Source organism: Triticum aestivum, chromosome 1D (genome assembly GCF_018294505.1).
Source record: "Triticum aestivum cultivar Chinese Spring chromosome 1D, IWGSC CS RefSeq v2.1, whole genome shotgun sequence".
Classification (NCBI taxonomy): Eukaryota; Viridiplantae; Streptophyta; class Magnoliopsida; order Poales; family Poaceae; genus Triticum; species Triticum aestivum.
Genome location: NC_057796.1, coordinates 16566135 through 16585048, shown reverse-complemented (window position 1 = coordinate 16585048; position 18914 = coordinate 16566135). Strand labels below are relative to the sequence as shown.

Sequence of the window (18914 nt, the reverse complement as noted above, 5' to 3'; positions counted from 1 at the left end):
GGCTGCGCTTATTTTAGGATCTTGTGTACAACTGTCGGCCCAGTTGCATTGTTGATATTCAATGAAAAGGCATGTGTAGTACACAGTACAACTTTACATAGCTACTTAGCCCACATTCAATGACGCCTAAAAAGGCCCAAACAAGGCTTCTGCACAACTTTTTGAAGTCACTGAGCTCAATTAATAACTTAAGAAAAAAAGCTAGAGTACAGTGGAACCTAATTAAAAGCTGTCACGAGCGAAGAAATAATTCAACGGGTCCCACTTGTGTGTGTGAGAGAGAGAGAGAAAGAGAAAGAGAGAAAGACCCATCGGTCGATGCTCGTAAATAAATCTTTTAGGTTTCAACCATATGCATTGCTGATGCTCAGTAGGGCTATCATAGCACATCGAACTTGCATACAAAAACTTCTCGCAGGAGGCACAATCAGCGTGGAAGCAGTGGATCGTTACGGGTAGGGCTATGTTCAAACCAACGAACTCGTACATAACCTTTCTGTTGGGTAACGTAGTAATTTCAAAAAATTCCTACGCACACGCAGGATCATGGTGATGCATAGCAACAAGAGGGGAGAGTGTGTCCACGTACCCTCGTAGACCGAAAGCGGAAGCGTTAGAACAACGCGGTTGATGTAGTCGTACGTCTTCACGATCCGACCGATCCAAGTACCGAAACGCATGGCACCTCTGAGTTCAGCACACGTTCAACTCGATGACGTCCTGCGAGCTCCAATCCAGCAGAGCTTCACCGGAGAGTTTCATCAGCACGACAGTGTGATGACGGTGATGGTGATGCTACCGACGCAGGGCTTCACCTAAGCACCACTACAATATTATCGAGGTGGATTATGGTGGAGGGGGTAACCGCACATGGCTAAGAGATCAACAGATAAATTGTTGTGTCTATGGGGTGCCCCCTCCTCCGTATATAAAGGGGGGAGGAGGAGAGGGCCAGCCAAGGGAGAGGCGCCCCCAAGGGGGGGCAATCCTACTCCAAGTAGGTTTGTCCCCCCCCCCCCTTTCCTATTCCAAGAAGGAGAAGGGGGAAGGAGGAGGTGGAGAGAAGGAAGGAGAAGGGGGGCCACCGCCCCTTCCCTTGTCCAATTCGGACTGGGGCAAGGGGGGCCGCGCACCACCTCCTGGCTGCTCCCTCTCTTTTCCACTACGGCCCATAAGGCCCAATAGCTTCCCGGGGGGGTTCCGGTAACCCCCCGGTACTCCGGTATATGCCCGAAACCTCCTGGAACCCTTCCGGTGTCCAAACGTAGTCGTCCAATATATCGATCTTTACGTCTCGACCATTTCGAGACTCCTCGTTATGTCCGTGATCATATCTGGGACTCCAAACTACCTTCAGTACATAAAAACACAAAAACTCATAATACCGATCGTCACCGAACTTTAAGCGTGCGGACCCTACGGGTTCGAGAACTATGTAGACATGACCGAGACACGTCTCCGGTCAATAACAAATAGCAGAACCTAGATGCTCATATTGGCTCCCACATATTCTACGAAGATCTTTATCGGTCAAACCGCATAACAACATACGTTGTGCCATTTGTCATCGGTATGTTACTTGCCCGAGATTCGATCGTCGGTATCTCAATACCTAGTTCAATCTCGTTACCGGCAAGTCTCTTTACTCGTTCCGTAATACATCATCCCGCAACTAACTCAATAGTTGCAATGCTTGCAAGGCTTATAGTGGTGTGTATTACCGAGAGGGCCCAGAGATACCTCTCCGACAATCGGAGTGACAAATCCTAATCTCGATCTATGTCAACTCAACAAGTACCTTCGGAGACACTTGTAGAGCACCTTTATAATCACCCAGTTACGTTGTGACGTTTGGTAGCACACAAAGTGTTCCTCCGGTATTCGGGAGTTGCATAGTCTCGTAGCCATAGGAACATGTATAAGTCATGAAGAAAGCAATAGCAACATACTAAACGATCAAGTGCTAAGCTAACGGAATGGGTCAAGTCAATCACATCATTCTCTAATGATGTGATCCCGTTAATCAAATGACAACTCATGTCTATGGTTAGGAAACATAACCATCTTTGATTAACGAGCTAGTCAAGTAGAGGCATACTAGTGACACTCTGTTTGTCTATGTATTCACACATGTACTAAGTTTCCGATTAATACAATTCTATGAATAATAAACATTTATCATGTTTTAAAGAAATAAATAATAACTTTATTATTGCCTCTAGGGCATATTTCCTTCACTTTCATCGTACTTATCAATGAGGGGGAAATATCTTGAATGTTGTGCAAAGAAAACAGATAGACAACACAATAAGTTCTGCTAGCACATTAAGTTGACGTATAGCCTTTTCTAGAAAAAAATTCAGGTGCAAAAATAGAACATGTCACAATCAAATGTACTGGCACATCAGTGCTTCACACTGAAATCTCGGATTTAACTAGTATCTGAGAAGATTCAGTTGTTACCTCAAATTAGAGCACATCCAGGTAGCACATCAGTACAGCCTTTTCTCCCAAAGAAGCAGTGGCCTCGGCCACACGATGGAGTAGGCCCTGTGCCATCCATTGTTTCGATCAACACGGGGAAAGTCTGACGTTGACTCCTGTAATGGACGTCGTCGACGTACCCTGGCACCGGCGGCGGCGGCAGGACTTCGATTGATGGATTGACCACATCTTCGACATGCACGAACACTCGATACAGGTACATCCCTAACGTGGTCCGCGGCGGCCTTGCTGGCGACGAATAGTACAACCCTGGTTCCTGCACCGATATCTCAACACCAATCACCTTCGGTATGGTGGACGACTTCTTCATCCATGCCACAACCGTCAGAGCCCAGCTGTCTGGAGGAACAAAAATACTTATGAGCTCACCTCCTAGGTCGTTGATAAGCTCATTCATGGACTCGCTGTTCCAAGCACGTCGAGGCATGTCATGGAAGGTAAGCTTTGTTAAAAAATCAAGCTCAGAGGGCACCGAGCCCCATCCTGGGTACCACCGATCAAAGCTCACCAGTGCGCCATCGTAGAACAAAAGCCGGGAAGATTCGAACACACGACTGCAGTCGAAAGTTGTCCGGAACCTGAGGAAGAAATCAGCCGGTGGCGGACAGACTTCGACGAGCAAGTCACTTATTTGGATGTCGTGCACAATGCCAAGAGCTTTGACAAGGTCATCCGATGAGACGAGAGGTCAGTCGTCGTTGATGGTTACCATCAGCACTTTGCCGGCAAACTGGTCGTCAAGCGCCGACATGCCACTGTTGAGCGACAACACGCAGCGCCCGAAGGCAGGACAGACCCCAGGATCCCCAGGACAGACCCCAGGATCACCATGCTGACCGGCGACATGATAGTGCACTTGAGTACAGAGAGTACAGGAGGGGGATTTGGGGGAACTGGAGTAGGAATCGAGATTCCAGAGGTGGGGCGGGAGTTTGGGGATGAAAAGGTAGCATGAATTTCGAACACGCGCCAATATGCTCTCGGCGGGCAAGCGCATGAAAACACCGGTGGCGCCCACATGTCGGCCAAAGAGTCATTTTTCTTTCTTTTTAAGAGTGCCCGGCCTGAGAGTCCTAATTGACCTATTTGGCATTGCAGTACTACTCGGCCCATATTCAACGACACCTCACTGGCCCAAACAAGTGTACATCATCGAAAAGACACTAAGCTCAAATTATAACCTGAAAAAAGGAGATATACTCTGAACACTGGAGAATGGTAATGCCCTGATTTAGCCCTCCAGCAGTTCGAGACAATAAACATTTCGAAACAACGATATATACAACATTCAAACACTGACTAGTGACTAGGACTGACATAAACGGCAAGACATGATAGTTCATAAGAAGTCTTGCTACACCATCAAAATGCACACATCTGCAGAGCTCAAACTCTCGTGATCCAGACGAGAATGACATTCTAAAGAGAGGCAAATATTACATTGTAAGAGTGACATAGACAAGGATGAACACATGACAAGGAGTCTGCATAACAAAAGAGAACTACCCATCCAGAACAAGCAGCAAAGACAACAAGTCATTCGAAGAGGGATGATCCAACACCATCATAATTTGCAGCCCCGCTTCAGTCACCGGTGATTCGGAGACACCAGAACTCCACCCTTTCGACGCAACAGCCCAATTACCTATCAACTTGAAGGCTTGAACCACATCACTGCCTGTCAGACTTGAGACATCCAAGGATCAAACTTAATCCAGATGCAGGTTGTATCGTTGACAATCAGGGGAGTTTGCTCCCAAAGTCCTAGGGCTCGTCGGGTAGACACAGTTTTCCCTAGCAAACAGAGCCTCTCTGCCATCATGGTCCTTGCCAACGTTGATCTCCTGGTTAATCGAATAATAGGGTCTGAGAAACAGAGAGTGAGAACCAAGGTTGTTTACCCGCCTCCAACTCAAAAATCCTGAAGGCCCCAACAAGCTGGTATCCTGCTCATAGACGTGATAGCCACTCTCCAGATACTCACGTATTTCACGGTGCTTGTACACAATGGGTTTTTTACAATATAAATTTTCCGGCTCATGTGTGTGAATGATCATCAGTCTTTTGTTGTCGTCTGATCGAGCGAGGAACCATTTGTGCTTCTCTAATTTTGGCAAAGGTGGTGTGATTACAAAGGGTAGTAATTGTAGGGACACGACATCATATCAAAAAGGACACGCATTGTTAATGTCAGATCAGCATTGTTCAATGTATGAGTAGGATAATGCAAAAAACAGGATTGGTCTGTCCCTGGGAGGAAAATACAAGAAAATGTATACTGTGTTCAAAAATATAGAAGTGGCATGCATGGTTATACTCATGTTATCTCGCAATCGATTATTCACAGGAAACTACCATGTTATGCATGTTATGTAATCATGTTCTGTCCTCACGAACAAATTCTTCAAGGAAACTAACAGACCATGCATTGTTATATACTCATGTTCTGTGGGCAAAATTCTTGTGAGGATATTATTCTAGCCATTGATTGTTGAAGGGCGAATATAGGTATGTACACATGGTAAGCATTACAGGATTTCAATACTTCCAAATATAGAGTTCTCCATATGCACATTTACTTCCCTCATGTATGGTTAGATGAAACCAATAGTGTGATGCATGTTTCTATATCATGAAAATGAGGAAACTAACATGGCTATTGATACACACTCACATTTAGTACTATATAGATTACTATAAAGTTAGGAGAATATCCTTATCTTCCTAACCGTTAGATTATTCAAGGGTACAAATTGGCTATAATGACATGGTCGCAATCGCATGAATTAACTCATTCCAAATATAGCTGATTGACTGCGTCTCTAATACATTCCATAGTTCTACTCAAATTCTGCTCAAACAGGGGTCACAAAAAGTTTAAACGGTGTCATGGCGTTATCATTAACATCAGACGAAAACAACTTACACGCGTCGTCCCAGCAATACGTGGTGCCATTTGCTTTGTCGATCGCGTAGATGATGCCATTGTGTTCAATAGCATTACAAAAGTGTGTATCATCTTTGACGATCCTGCAAGGTGAGTTGTCTCCAGCTAAAGAAGGAACCGGCGGAAAGATAGGCGAGTCCGCGGTCGAACAAGGCAATTAGATTGAAGTCTGCGTAATATGCATATTATGTGGGCACTTGGCAGATTACAATCTTCTGCAAAACAAGGTCCGTCCAACTGACGACGTAATCTAAATAACTTGGACCACGACGGTAAACCCTATATAATCCAACGTGGGAAGGATAATCTCATGGGAGGTGTGGAAGTTCATGAGAACCAACTTTTTCCGGCCTTCTTTGACGGCAGCTATCCAGTGGGAGTTCATGTTGACCGAGTACATACAGGCCAAGAAGTTTCGGGTGATGGTGACCGAATCAAAGTCGAGGGGCATGATGTACGGCGACCCAGTACATACCTACGAAGAAGTTTCGGTTAATGGAGGTCGGATTGAAGTCGAGGGGCATCATGTTCGCCTCCGTATCATGGTGAGCAAATCTTGCAAGACGAGATAGCAGCAAGCAGGGTGTCTTGAAAAGCTCAGGCCTCGCTTCGACGATGGCCGCGTGCATGTCCCTCGAGCATGCAGCCAGCCGCACGACACTCAACATATCCATACATGAACAACAGAGGTCGAGGATGTCACTGGGGAGATTGCTCCAGTCGCGGCTCATATGGATGCTGCACGACTCACGTTCGGCCATGGAGGAGTTTGGAAGGTTGGGTTTTGGGGGGCTTCATTTACAGGGGAGAAGGCTCTCGGTGATGGAGCGGCTAGCGAGGGAATAGTGGTACTGGATGAGGCGAGTGAGGCGAGGGTACGTGGGGGTACTGTGAGATGATGAAGAGTGACCTCAGGATCTCCGACGAGATGGACATGCAGATGGAGTGGTTCTAGGGGAGAGGGAGACGAGGCGAGGCATGCTATACAGCGCCCGTGAAAGTGGCTGCACAGTGCACAAGGTGAAGCTGACTTTGGTAACACGAACACGCCGTCTGGACTGGTGTCACCTCGGGGCAGGGTCTTGTCACTTCACTGTGAGGACCGGATCAATAATATTTTGACCATCAAGTGAAGCTCAGTTGTACTACTACTAGTACTGACATACGGAGTAGTATTGTATAGCGGAAATAGGTCTCACGTGCTAGCTTGCCTCCGGGTTCACTTCATCCTCCAGGTAGCATGCCTTTGGGTTCACTTCATCCTCCAGGTAGAACCAAATTCTCGAGCATGCGGAAGCGCGAAGGAGGGCTTTTTCTTTTTTAGGTAACCGCATATTCCTTAACAAGAAAAGGTTGTGTCTCGCAGGCACGCGCCAATATCAATCCGAACCAGCTACGACACATTTTTTTGCAAAGAGATGGATATGTTTTATATCTGTTCGTCCACCAAAGTAGGTTTTGCGTAGGTCCCACCTGTCAGGAGGGGTGCAGAAATAAAAAGGAATCATAAAATGTTTCGCCATGGTAATTCGAAAGAGTGACCTCAACTAACAAGTGGCACATGTAGCGATAGAAGGATGGGCACGTACACGGACACTGACCACTCCTTAGTACGCTACCCGCATAGTTGAGACCGTAACCGACAACCCAAGGGTTGTTCAGAAGTGGGTCAACAATGTATCCAACTCCCTCCAAAAAGTGGAGATGAAGGTCGTTGGTCTGGACGCAGAGTACACGGAGCGTGCCAGGGGAAGATCCAACGCGCCGATGTCCTTCAGCTGTGCCTCGAAGATGAAGATGAAGAAGAAGAAGAAGAAGAAGAAGAAGAGGGAGTATTTGTCGTCTTCTTCTTCTTCGTCGTCTTCTTCCTCTTCTTCTTCTTCTTCTTCTTCTTCTTCTTCTTCTTCTTCTTCTTCTTCTTCCTCTTCTTCGTCTTCTTCCTCTTCTTCTTCTTCTTCCTCGTCTTATTCTTCTTCTTCTTCTTCTTCTTCTTCTTCTTCTTCTTCCTCTTCTTCAAGAAGAAGAAGAAGAAGAAGAAGAGGGAGTATTTGCCGTCGCCCGTGGTATAGCTAGCCCTCAGCCCCTCCTCCCTTTGCTCGGCTTCGAGTGTGGCGAGCCGGTCGACATGACGAGCGGTGGGAGAGGATGAAAAGGGAGTATTTGCACCAGGGTGTTGGGGCTGGGCAACGACAATGAGCTGCACAAATTCACTGACACGGCAAATATGCACACTACACAGCCCCCTCCACTTGTCATGAATTTTGAGGACAGCTTCAACCAACAAGTAAGCAGCGGAATAACACAAACAACATGCATATGTGACACAGGATTTAACGTGGAAAAACCTCCTCAACTTGAGGAGTAAAATCCCACAACTGTGGACCGACCGGTCCATACAACTTCACTATGAGAATGATGAGTACAAAGTCTTCTCTAGAACCTCTAGAGATATTAACAACACATTCTCCACGTTGCCAACCGTCAACAGCAATAACAGCCACAAGAGGCAAGAATTCAGCAAAGCAGAGTTTACACAGCTTTTGTACCCTTCAGTGTTTTGCAAACTGCTCTTAAACCACTGAACAAAAGAACACCAAATTTGGTAGACAAGTAGACACACGAGTTTCTGATATCCCCTTCAAATTTCAGCTCAATCGGTCATCATTTGCCTACCCAAATTGTTCGTCTTCCAAAACTGCTCTGTTTTGAAACTACAGCAGTCAGAGCTGACAAAACCACTCTCAAATCTGATGCTCCACTGACCCAACAGAAGGGCATTATAGATGGATGAACTATTTCCTCTCTTGCAAAAATTATATTTCCTCCCTATGTACATTGATATAGATAAACTATTTTGCTGGTGTGCATGTCTTTGGAACAAGTGTACTCTGTGTACATAGTCCGCTGGACTATAATGAACTATTTATCCGCCTAGTTTTCTCTACTACTCCTCCTTGAAGTGATTGGTATGCAATGCATGTGTCAGTAGACATGACAGCTTGTCCATGGAAGTTGAACTACGGCGACGTTTCTACCACTGCCACACGTGATTCCCACGACGCCGCTCCAACCCACAACACCACGTCCCCAGACGTGCGCCTCACCCCTCGCGGCCCCACCGCTCCTGTGCCTTTGCGTGCATGACATGTGGGCTAGCTGAACTGCGGTGACCATCAACTTTCTACCACAGCTACACGCGATTCCCACGTCGCCGCTCGTACCCATGACACCACACGTCCCCCGACTTGCGCCTCACCCCTCTCGGTCCCACCGCCCCTCTCATTTTATTAGAATGACATGTGGGCCAGACGCATTTGGGATCCACATGTCATTGACTCAAAGACAGGTGCACTAAGCCGATGAAGCTAGGTCCCTTGGGCACCGAGAGGGAAACGTAACTCCTGCGCCAGGCCTCGTGGTGCTCCCGCAGCACGAACTCGTGCCAAACTTGTAATTTATTTCTTACTACTACCAATGCGCCGGCCCGTGCGTTGCAAACTTGAAATGGATTTAAAGTAGTACAATAATACTTGTTCACAAACTTGAAATATAAACACTCTAGTTTTGATATACATATATCAGTAAAAATAAATTATGCTTCGTTCAAGACATATTCCTTGGGCTGTTTTGATGAGGTGAGCGGCGGGTGTGGCTGGTTTCAAGATAATAATAGATTTTGTAGCATGGCATGGCATCCGGTGCACCTAAGCATCTAAAAAAAGTGGAGTGCACTCCAAAGATATTTACATGCTCCCATTTAGTGGAGTGCACTCTAAACACATTATCTATTTATTTTTCTCTAGCCTTTCCTAGCCATGCAACCATGCAACATAAGCTAGTCATGCATGCAATCCATAAATTGCAATATACTCCAGCATGCAATGCCGCCACAACATCTATTTATGCCTATTAGTCATACTCCCTCCATTTCAGTTTACAAGTCCTACGCGTATACCTAGGTTGCCAATTTTATCACCCTAATATAAACTATATAACACAAAAATTATACCTTTTGAAAATAGAACATCTGAAGTTTATATTGATATATTTTTTGTAATATATGACTTGTATTAGGTTGATCAAATTGACGACCTAGGGGTACGTGCACGCCCTATAAGCTGAGAGAGAGAGAGTAGGTTGTTTTTTGCATTAGTCTTTATCCTTCACAGTTTGGTAGAGTTATGATAAATCCAAATATTAATGTTCCATAAAACTAAACTCCAAATGTCCGCTAGAGCCGAGGCAGAGGACGTACGACGGGGCCGGTGGAGGCGTCGTAAGAGGAGGAGAGCTCGAAGGATAATCTTGCACATCCACCCATAAGAAAAATTAGATCATGTTCATAAGCAGGCAATGGATATGGGCTTGCACCAAGCAGCGCGGAAGTTTGATAAATCAGTTAGGCCAGAAACAACTACCTACTTTAATTGTGTAGAAAAAATGGTTGGTCGTGAAAAAGAAATGAAGGAGTTGTTGGGAAAACTAGGAGTTCGTGGACTAAAGAGAGGAAGAACTGAAAGCAAAGCAAGAATGACAGAGTTTCCTGTGTTATCCATTGTTGGCATGGGAGGTGTCGGAAAGACAACAATGGCCCAACAAATCTGCAAGAATACAAATGTGAAGAATCACTTTGGCCCCATAATTTGGACATGTGCTTCAGATGACTTTGACACAAAAAGGTTAACGAAAGCGATTATAGAGGCTTCGGAGGAGATGCGTCATCTGATAATCTGAATGTTCTTATGGGTAAACTAGAAGGTCGTGTCAAGTCCAAAAAGTTTTTTTGCTTGTCCTTGATGACATGTGGGATGATATCTTGAAGGATGACGTGGCAGGGTGGAAGAGCTTGTGCATGTTTGGAAAATGGAGTTGAAGGAAGTAGGATTTTGGTCACCACGAGATTTCCCGAGGTTGCCGAGCTAGTTGGCCCTATGAATAATTATGAATTAAATGGCTTAGAACCATTGGTATTCCGGGATTTCTTCAAATTCTGTGCATTTGTATCCACGAGTTCTTGCAACGACCAGGAGTCGTTGGAGGGCATTGCTAAAGACATTGTTCCAAAGTTGAAGGGTTCCCCGTTAGCTGCCAACACATTGGGATGGAGCTGAGTACAACACATTGGGAAAATATAAAGGAAAGTGAACTCTGGCAATTAAAACAAACAGATACTGACATTCTGCCAGCCCTTCGACTGAGCTATATGTACCTACCGCAGAAACTGAAGAGATGCTTCTCAATCTGTGCAATGTTTTCCAAGGATCACAAATTTGGGAAGGATTTTCTAGCTGATATTTGGATTGCACACCGATATGTGGAGGGGCCCCAAGAAGCATCAATGTGCTTTGATGCCCTTGCAAATCGTTCATTCTTTCAGAAAGCATCACCACAGAGTGTTAAGTACTATGTAATTCATGATCTGATGCATGATACAGCACAGCTAGTCTCAAAGGATGAGTGCTTAATTATAAAGCATGCTAGTGACCTAGCTAAAGTTCCTTCAGATGTTCGTCATCTATCAATATTCACAAACGGAAATGTTCAGTGTTCTGAATTGAAGAGCATACACGACAAGAAAAATTTGAGGTCCCTAGTATGCAATGAATCATATAGCAAAACAAAAGATTTTGAGCCTGTAATAAACTGTTGGTTCAGGGAGCTACGGAAAAATCCGTGTATTGAGTTTTAAACTTTCCGGAGTACGACAACTACCTGAGAGCATGGGCAACTCAAAGCATCTGCGTTACCTTTCTTTACTTGGAAGTGTTACTTTCAGCACATTTCCATTATCAGTATGTCATCTGCATCATCTGAAAATTATAGACTCTGGCAGTTGTGTGATTGAAAAGTTTCCTCCAGGCTTCACTGACGTCCTCAGCTTAGAGAAGATCAATTCAAAGAGTGTTAGTTATAGCAAGGACCAGTCTGGCAAACTCTGCCTAAAATGGTCCCATCTGCTGAAAAGTCCTGAGGCGGTGATAATGGAAAACCAGATGGAAATGTTACCTCACTGGAATCTCCAACATTTGCAGGTAAAGTACTACCGAGGTGAATCTTGCCCTAGCTGGCTCCAGCCCAACCTCCTGCCAAGGTTACGTTCTCTTTAATTTATGAATTGTGTCAGTTTGAAGAGCATACCATTCTTTCTCCAGTTAGTTGGGTCACTTGGCAATACATCACGGTCAGACAACATTAATCGTCTTGAAGAGTTAGTCATAACAGGATGTGGTCAAATCAATTGGCAAGGCTCGGTGGTCTTACCTACTTCTCTTAGCAAGATAGACCTTGAGAGACCGGGCTATTCCATGGATCGTTTCATGAGGGGCTTCCTTGACCTCACCTCCCTCACTTATTTGAAAATACATCGCTGCGACTCGTTGACAGCTATTCCCTTGCATGTGTGGAGAAGCAATCTTCCATCCCTGGAGGTACTAGATATCTATTTTTGCAATAACCTTACATCAATAGTCTCTGAAGCAAGTAGTAGCAGTAGCACCACCAATGGCGGTATTAAAGGATTGTCATCCCTTGCTAAGATACGTATTACATGGTGTCCGAAATTATTGAGCTTGCATGAATTCCTGCAGCCAGATTGTCTACCTGCCGTGAAGAACATTGAGGTTTCCTTTTGTAAAGAGTTGATATCCCCCTCTGTTGATAGGCTCGACGGGTTGCAGCAGTTGACAATTGAAGGTTCTGATAAGTGTAATATGGAGAGGGCAATGATATTACCATCCTCTCTTAAGAAGCTCAGCTTGAAGAATTGTCAGGGCATAGAATCCATCAACCTCGCCAATGGCCAGTCGGCAAGTTCTCCAGTGTTGGAGAAACTTGTCATTGTCAACTGTTCAGACCTCAAGTCCATTGGTGGTGCAGAAGCTGTTGATAAAATAAAGACATTGTGTATATGTGGGTGCAACGAGCTCAAGGAAATACGACAGCCACTCCGTCGCTGATATATATGTACAATGACGGGCAATTTAACTACTGTATGCACATCATTTGTTCTTCAGAGTTTATTGTTAGATAGCTGCATGTTAATCTCCCAATGTTGCTCCTGAAAAATAAAATAGATTTAGAATTTTCAGCTCATTAACCTTTTTCATTTGTCTAGCCTGGTTGGTACTTCTGATGATGAAATCATAAATTGGAACATGAAGAACGGCGCCACCTTCATTCAGAACACACGCTAGGGGAGCCCGTAATCTCATTTTCTTTAGGAGATGAAACCAGATAAGATGTATATCATGCTGGGTTGTTGGACGAGTGCGAGGAATACAAATTAAGGGCACTTTGATGCTCCAGGAGCTTGCTAGTATCATGTATATCAACTGTAGCAGCAGCGCAGTTGCTTGCTATGTTATGTATCAGCGCAGTTGCTTGCTATGTTATGTTCCGGTGGAGAAATTATATTTCCTGTTCCAATCCAACTTATTTACCGTATCTTCATCAACCTTACCAATTCGTTATTGTAAAATTATGTGCGACTCAGAACATGACAATTCCTGCTTGTTATTTACTTGTAGCAATATGTATCGAAGTATATTATTAAGACACAACACTCGTTCGTCTTTTGGTAGTTCTGTGGTTGCTCAAATGTAATGGCAATGTAAGTTTGCAGTTAGAGAGATACTACCTCCGTACCAAAATATAAGACGTTTTTTAGGCTTAAATACCATATCATAACGTCTTATATTTTGATACAAAGATAATAGTACCCAAGTCTTTTCAAGGAGGACTACAAGGAGCCATGGAAAGAGGTTGAAGTTCATACTCTGAACATTTCAGCGCCATTGCAAGGACGTTGAAGCTGTTTGCGTTCAGTGAAACTGATAGTCGGAGCTGCCCTGTTACGTTATTCCAAGACTGAAGGGAAGGAGATCGAGCGCTACGGGTGGGGCCGGGGCCATTGGACATTGAAACAACCCTCGGGCAAATCATCAAACCCCTAATAAAGTGTGGCAAATTATCTAATCATCCGTGGCTAGTGTTGCCAAAACTACAACTTTCGCTGTTTTGCAGCTCGTGACAAAAAACTACCATTTGGGGGTAATTTTTCGCAGAGAACAACCAGGTTGCACTAGTTACCGTTTGGGCCGAAACTGATCGCGATTATGACAGGGATGGACCCCCTGTGCCTGTGCGGCTTGCTGCTGATGGCGCCTCTCATCAGACATGAGAGCTAGGCTGTCTGATCACCTGCGAGTCCTACTCCTGCTCTTTTTCATCTTCTAACACAATGACTGCTGCTGCTGCTCTTTTATAGAACCTGTGGGACTTACCATTTTGCTGAAAGTATGTTCTCTAGCTGCGCTTTTCAACATAAAACTCACAATTTTGAAGAATGTGCCGACTTGGGAGATGATCATCTCAAATACAGTACATAGACAACCTTCTGCTTGTAAAATGTCCGAGTCTTGGGAGCGCTTTTAGTTACAAGCCTTCGAGAAGGAGATCGAAAACTGAGGCTTCTAGAGACACTACTCCATCTAAGGAGACTAGCAGGATTTGACACTGATGAAACCCAAGGGTTTCAACTAAACATGACTCACACGAAAAGGCAGAGCAAGGTGAAGATATGGTGTGAGAGAACTGCAGGCAGCACTAACTTGTCTGATCTTCAGGATGCTATTCAACGAGGCATCAGGATCCTCTGCCAAGGCAAAGAAACGAAAGTATTCTGCAGCCCATTCAAGTTCAAATGATGAACTTAGTTCTTCCTTCGATGATATCGGAAGATGCCTTCTAGTACCCCATTGTGTGTGTATCCTGCATTTCTATTACAACTTATCTACCGTATCTTCATGAACCTACCAATTCGTTATTGCAAAATTAATGTGCGACTCAGAACATGACAGTTCCAGCTTGTTATTTACTTGTAGTAATATGTATCGAAGTATATTATTAAGACACAGCACTCGTTCGTCTTTTGCTAATTCTGTGATTGTTCAATTGTAATGGCAAAGTAAATTTGTAGCTAGAGAGTTACTACCTCCATATCAAAATATAAGGTATTTTTAGACTAAAATAGCCTATCAAAACAACTCATATTTTGATACAGAAGTATAGTACCCAAGTCTTTTCAAGGAGGACTACAAGGAGCTGGCGGTACATCTTTTCGAGGAGGCCTTGGAAAGAGGTTGAAGGTCATCCTCTGATCATGTCAGCGCCGTTGCAAGGACGTTGAAGCTGTTTGCGTTCAGTAAAACTGACAGTCGGAGCTGCCTCGTTATTCCAAGACTGGAGGAAAGGAGAGATCAAGCGCTGCCGCAGAAGAATCAATCAAGCAGATTGGGAGCATCGTTTTTGGAGCAGAGCTGGAAGACAGAGGCAGGAGGTGGAGCGGCTTCGTCTTGCACAATGAAACATGAAAAGGCAACATTTCACACATGCACAAGAACATGCAAAGACTGTCATCATGGCAAAGAGCAAACAATGGAGACTTTTCAGAGCAATTGCAATTGAATATGGAACATGGCAAACACTGCAATAGCATTGACAAAAATTAATAGATTAAATCCTCAATGATACCCACTTTTAGATAGTTCCATGTATGTTCAATCTGGCATTGCTATTCCAAGTGTATATGTGAAAGATAAAATTATACTCCCTCCGTAAAGAAATATAAGAGCGATCAAAAGGCTTTTATATATCTTTATAGAGGGAGTACTTCTATAAATTTAGAAGGCAAATGGCTGACATATGGCACCAGACACAAGTTCAAGATATGGTCAATCCATGGCACAGGTGTTTTGAAAAATGAAACCATTTTCAACATCATCTACTATCAATTAACAATAATTATTAGCAAAACAGCATTGAATAAACGGCCTTCTATGCAATGATGATGAGAATCCATGAGACAAGTTCAAACAGCAAACAGTTCCTTTCAAGACCCAAACAAGATTATTTCTAGTTTTCATATGGAGAATCACATGGCCATTTTCTATGTGCATATCACTATCTGATGGGCGAGGCTATGGGGCCGGTTGATCCCAAAAGTTACTATTCCATAGAAGTGAAATTTCATATAAAAACCTAGAGAGCAATGCAAACTTCAAGGAAAATAAAGCACTTCACCACACAGTTGTGCAGCCCTGCCCCCTGGCACCACCACTGGTCCAAAGAAATAGACAGTGGTAGACAATATCTTCTTACCGCTTGGCAACCACTTCGTCCTAAAAGGGTAAAACATCTAAAACTGTTCTAAAAATTCATCTCCTGAACAAAATGATTAAAAGTCCCAAAGCAACTAATGGCACATGGTGCTAATCTTACAAAGCACTGGACTAAGGGGGGGGGGGGGTTATTTTTTCCAGAATCACATCCGTACAAATGTTTAAGCGTAGCTCGGAATGAGGAGTTTGGGAGTAGAACCCTCACCTGATATAGTGGCCGTGGCAGATGCTTTCGGAAGTGTTGACAAAGTCCCCCTCCTTGATAGCATTGGAACCATGGTCGACCAGTTGTTGCGCCTGATTTACTGTTTTCTCCTCCTCTACACACTCCTCACCACCTGCCTCCTCACCAGGCTTCGACAGCAACAGATTTTGGTGGTTGCCTCGGGGGGCACAGGAGTGTAGAAGGTGACAACTTGAACCACATCAAGGAAGCAACATTGATCGCACACCTTCCTCACCTGCTCAGATTGCAGCTCAATTGCGAAGAGGCCAGAAATTGTACTAACGATAATGGCATTAGCTCCCTCAGCAAAGCCCACCATTTGAGATTTGAGATGTGGATGCAAGTGTTGGATTACACCCAGCCCATCGTCCTCTGTGAGCACGAGATTATACAGGCAGTCGCAGTGGTTGTCCGGTGCAATGAACACAGTCAGGGAGTGGCTTGACAGATCATACTCCAGGATCGACCAACTCTCCTGGTAGTCGTATAAGACGAAGTAGAGCAGAGAGCTGCCAACCACAACGCATGAATATTGTATGCATCCCATTAACTTGTCGCGCGTCGAGGTCGGCTCGCCCCAGGCACCGGTCTCCGACGAGTACACCCACGCCAACGTGCCATACTCGCCGTGGTCCTCGTAGGGGAAGACGAAAAGCACGTGGAAAGGGCCCCCGAGGCAGCCGCGATGGTCGCATCCATCGGCCGCGCAGAGCACCGCCGCAGTCAAGTAGCGGCACTCCGACGCCGCGGGCACAGGCACGAGGTGCTGGGCGCCCGTGATTGGCTCCCACACGAGGAGTTCCCTGGCGTCGTGGCACTTGGGGAGGAAGAGGGCGCGGCCGTGGCGGCAGCCGATGGCCAGCCAGGAGCGGTGGTCCGGGGCGGCGAAGGAGAAGGGCGAGGCGGGGGGTGAAGAAGCGGGTTGGCTCGCTGGCCTGGTTGTGGAGGAGGCCGAGCATGGGGGAGGCGGCGGCGGAAGCCGGGGCCGGAGACGGCGCCGCTCCAGGCCTTGGAGACGAGGGAGGACCGGAGGTGGCAGGCGGGGTCGTCCGGCGGGAGGTGGAGGAGGATCTCCTCGACGAGCTCGTCCGGGAGCGCCGGCGGCGGCGGCGGCGCCATGGCGGTCGCTAGGTCTGGGTTGGGTGTGTGCGGTGCCATACGGTGGAGGGGAATGGTTCGGATCAACCAGTTCAGTTCGAGGACATTGGACTCTGCCGTACAAACGAGATTATATTGATCAGATCAAAGGCCATTGGATCCTGAAGTTTGATACTTCCTCCGTCTCAGTTTACAGGGCATGCACGTCGTACTAGGTTGAGAATTTAACTAGTTATATATGTATTATATGTAATGAAAAATATATGTTTAGAAACTACATCCGCTTAAGAATCCAATAATATACTTTTAGTGACATATAACTCATATTTAGTTAGTCAAATGAATGACCTAGAACTACACGCACGCCCTGTAAACCGAGACGGAGGGAGTATTGTGAACTTCTCAGTTATTAGCTATATTGGGTGTTCTCTGTTTGCAATGAAAATTGTGGAACTCTTTGAATCGCCCGATTGATATCTCGCTCCGTCAACTGGCGGCGGTGTTGTAAAGAATCATCAGTGGCGGTGGCGGTGGTGTAGCTGCAAAGTAGCATCATGGAGGCACCGACTACACGGACAGTGGTCGGCATCGCCCTCTGACTTTTTTGCAGCATCGACGCAAAAAAATGTGGCGGTTATGAGCAGGCAGTGGCCGGCGTCATGCCTCGGCGGAGCTACACTTGTTGGGCCGCATCATTCGTTGTTGTGAGGTTACTGACGTTGGTGTCGTGGTTGAGGCGTCCGTGCTGCTGTCGTGCGGTTTACCTCGTTGCTGCAAAAGGTTGCGTTGTGTCGCGTCGCTATGCTTGTTGGATGTAGATCCGAAGACAAGAAGGTAAGATGCGCTCCACACTTTGATCGTACGGCTAATCAGGCAGCTGATCTTTCTATGAGATTAGCCGGCTGACGTCTAGCAGCCGTCATGAAAAATACCCAATAATAAATCTAGATATTTCTGTTTACCAAACTCTAGTCGTGCCTCACTTTGCAACTTTTACTCACACAACAGAACAAGATACCAAGATGTAAATCGAGAGGTCATTGTTGATGTCAAGTTATATATTGTGACCATGTTTATAAAATTTGATCATATTTATATATTGTTGATGTCAAGTTATATATTGTGATCATGTTTATAAAATTTGACTGTATTTATATATTGTTGATGACAGGTTATATATTGCAACCATGTATGCTTTTCTGATTTCATCTTGTTTATTAGCAGGACAAGCCCAAATATGATGGTGTGATGTTGGAATAGAATCCTTTATTACGGAACCAGCTAATGCATTTACGGGTTGTGCTGCATTTCCCGAATAGGCAGTAGGGATTGAATTTGCCAAGACCAATTCTAGCACATCTTGAGATTGGACACTCGAATCACCGGACCAATAATTTGTTCTCTTTAATTGAAAAAAGCAAGCATTGTCTTCCTCTTAACTAGTACTAGTTGCTCAAGGAGCATGGGTTTTTTACGCGGCTCTAATTTGCTTCTCTCTGTGTGCTCTGGTATATATTGCCTAGAATGTTGTTCATATTAATGCAGAAGTCCGACACACCTTAGACTTCCAACTTAACACATTTGATTACTAGTCTATATCTATACCTATACCAATATAAAAAGACCCAAATGGGTAGATCCAAACCATCTCGACCGTCAAATCATGTTATCTAGCGGTTCAAATCGCTCCAATGTTGAGCATCAAACACGTTTAACGCTCTAATTACCCACCACTGCCATTAGTTATAAACACGTTTTGACTCAACGCTATCCCTTGAAATCTGTCATGTAATTAATATCCTACCATGCCCGCAAAAAAGTAATTGATATCTTACCAAATACCAACGTGCAAAAGATATATCTTACCTAATATAACGTGCAACTAATATCCTACCTAATATAAACGTGCGTTGCACGTACATTATTACTAGTTTAGTAAGTTCTCTTACATGAATCACAT

General features: G+C 45.0%; 1 protein-coding gene and 1 pseudogene across 1 annotated transcript; one reads left to right on the top strand and one right to left on the bottom strand.

The window, feature by feature from the left end:
• Positions 1-5481: 5481 nt before the first annotated feature.
• LOC123157093 (disease resistance protein RGA2-like) lies at positions 5482-12454 on the top strand (annotated as a pseudogene).
• Positions 12455-13586: 1132 nt separating this feature from the next.
• On the bottom strand, positions 13587-17543 carry LOC123157089 (uncharacterized). The gene is made up of 3 exons (XM_044575330.1): positions 17446-17543; positions 15836-17067; positions 13587-14804 (listed from the first exon to the last, which is right to left on the bottom strand). Exons 1-2 carry the CDS (start codon positions 17541-17543, stop codon positions 15951-15953), a joined length of 1215 nt encoding a protein of 404 aa, XP_044431265.1. The 3' UTR covers positions 13587-14804; positions 15836-15950.
• Between the last annotated feature and the right edge of the window lie 1371 nt (positions 17544-18914).

Bases quoted from the DNA above. Each gene is read 5' to 3' on its own strand.
- LOC123157089 (XM_044575330.1), bottom strand. From the start codon at position 17,543: ATGCCGACCACTGTCCGTGTAGTCGGTGCCTCCATGATGCTACTTTGC. The intron at 17,068-17,445 runs GTTGACGGAGCG...TTTGTACGGCAG, and splicing joins TCTTTACAACACCGCCGCCA to AGTCCAATGTCCTCGAACTG.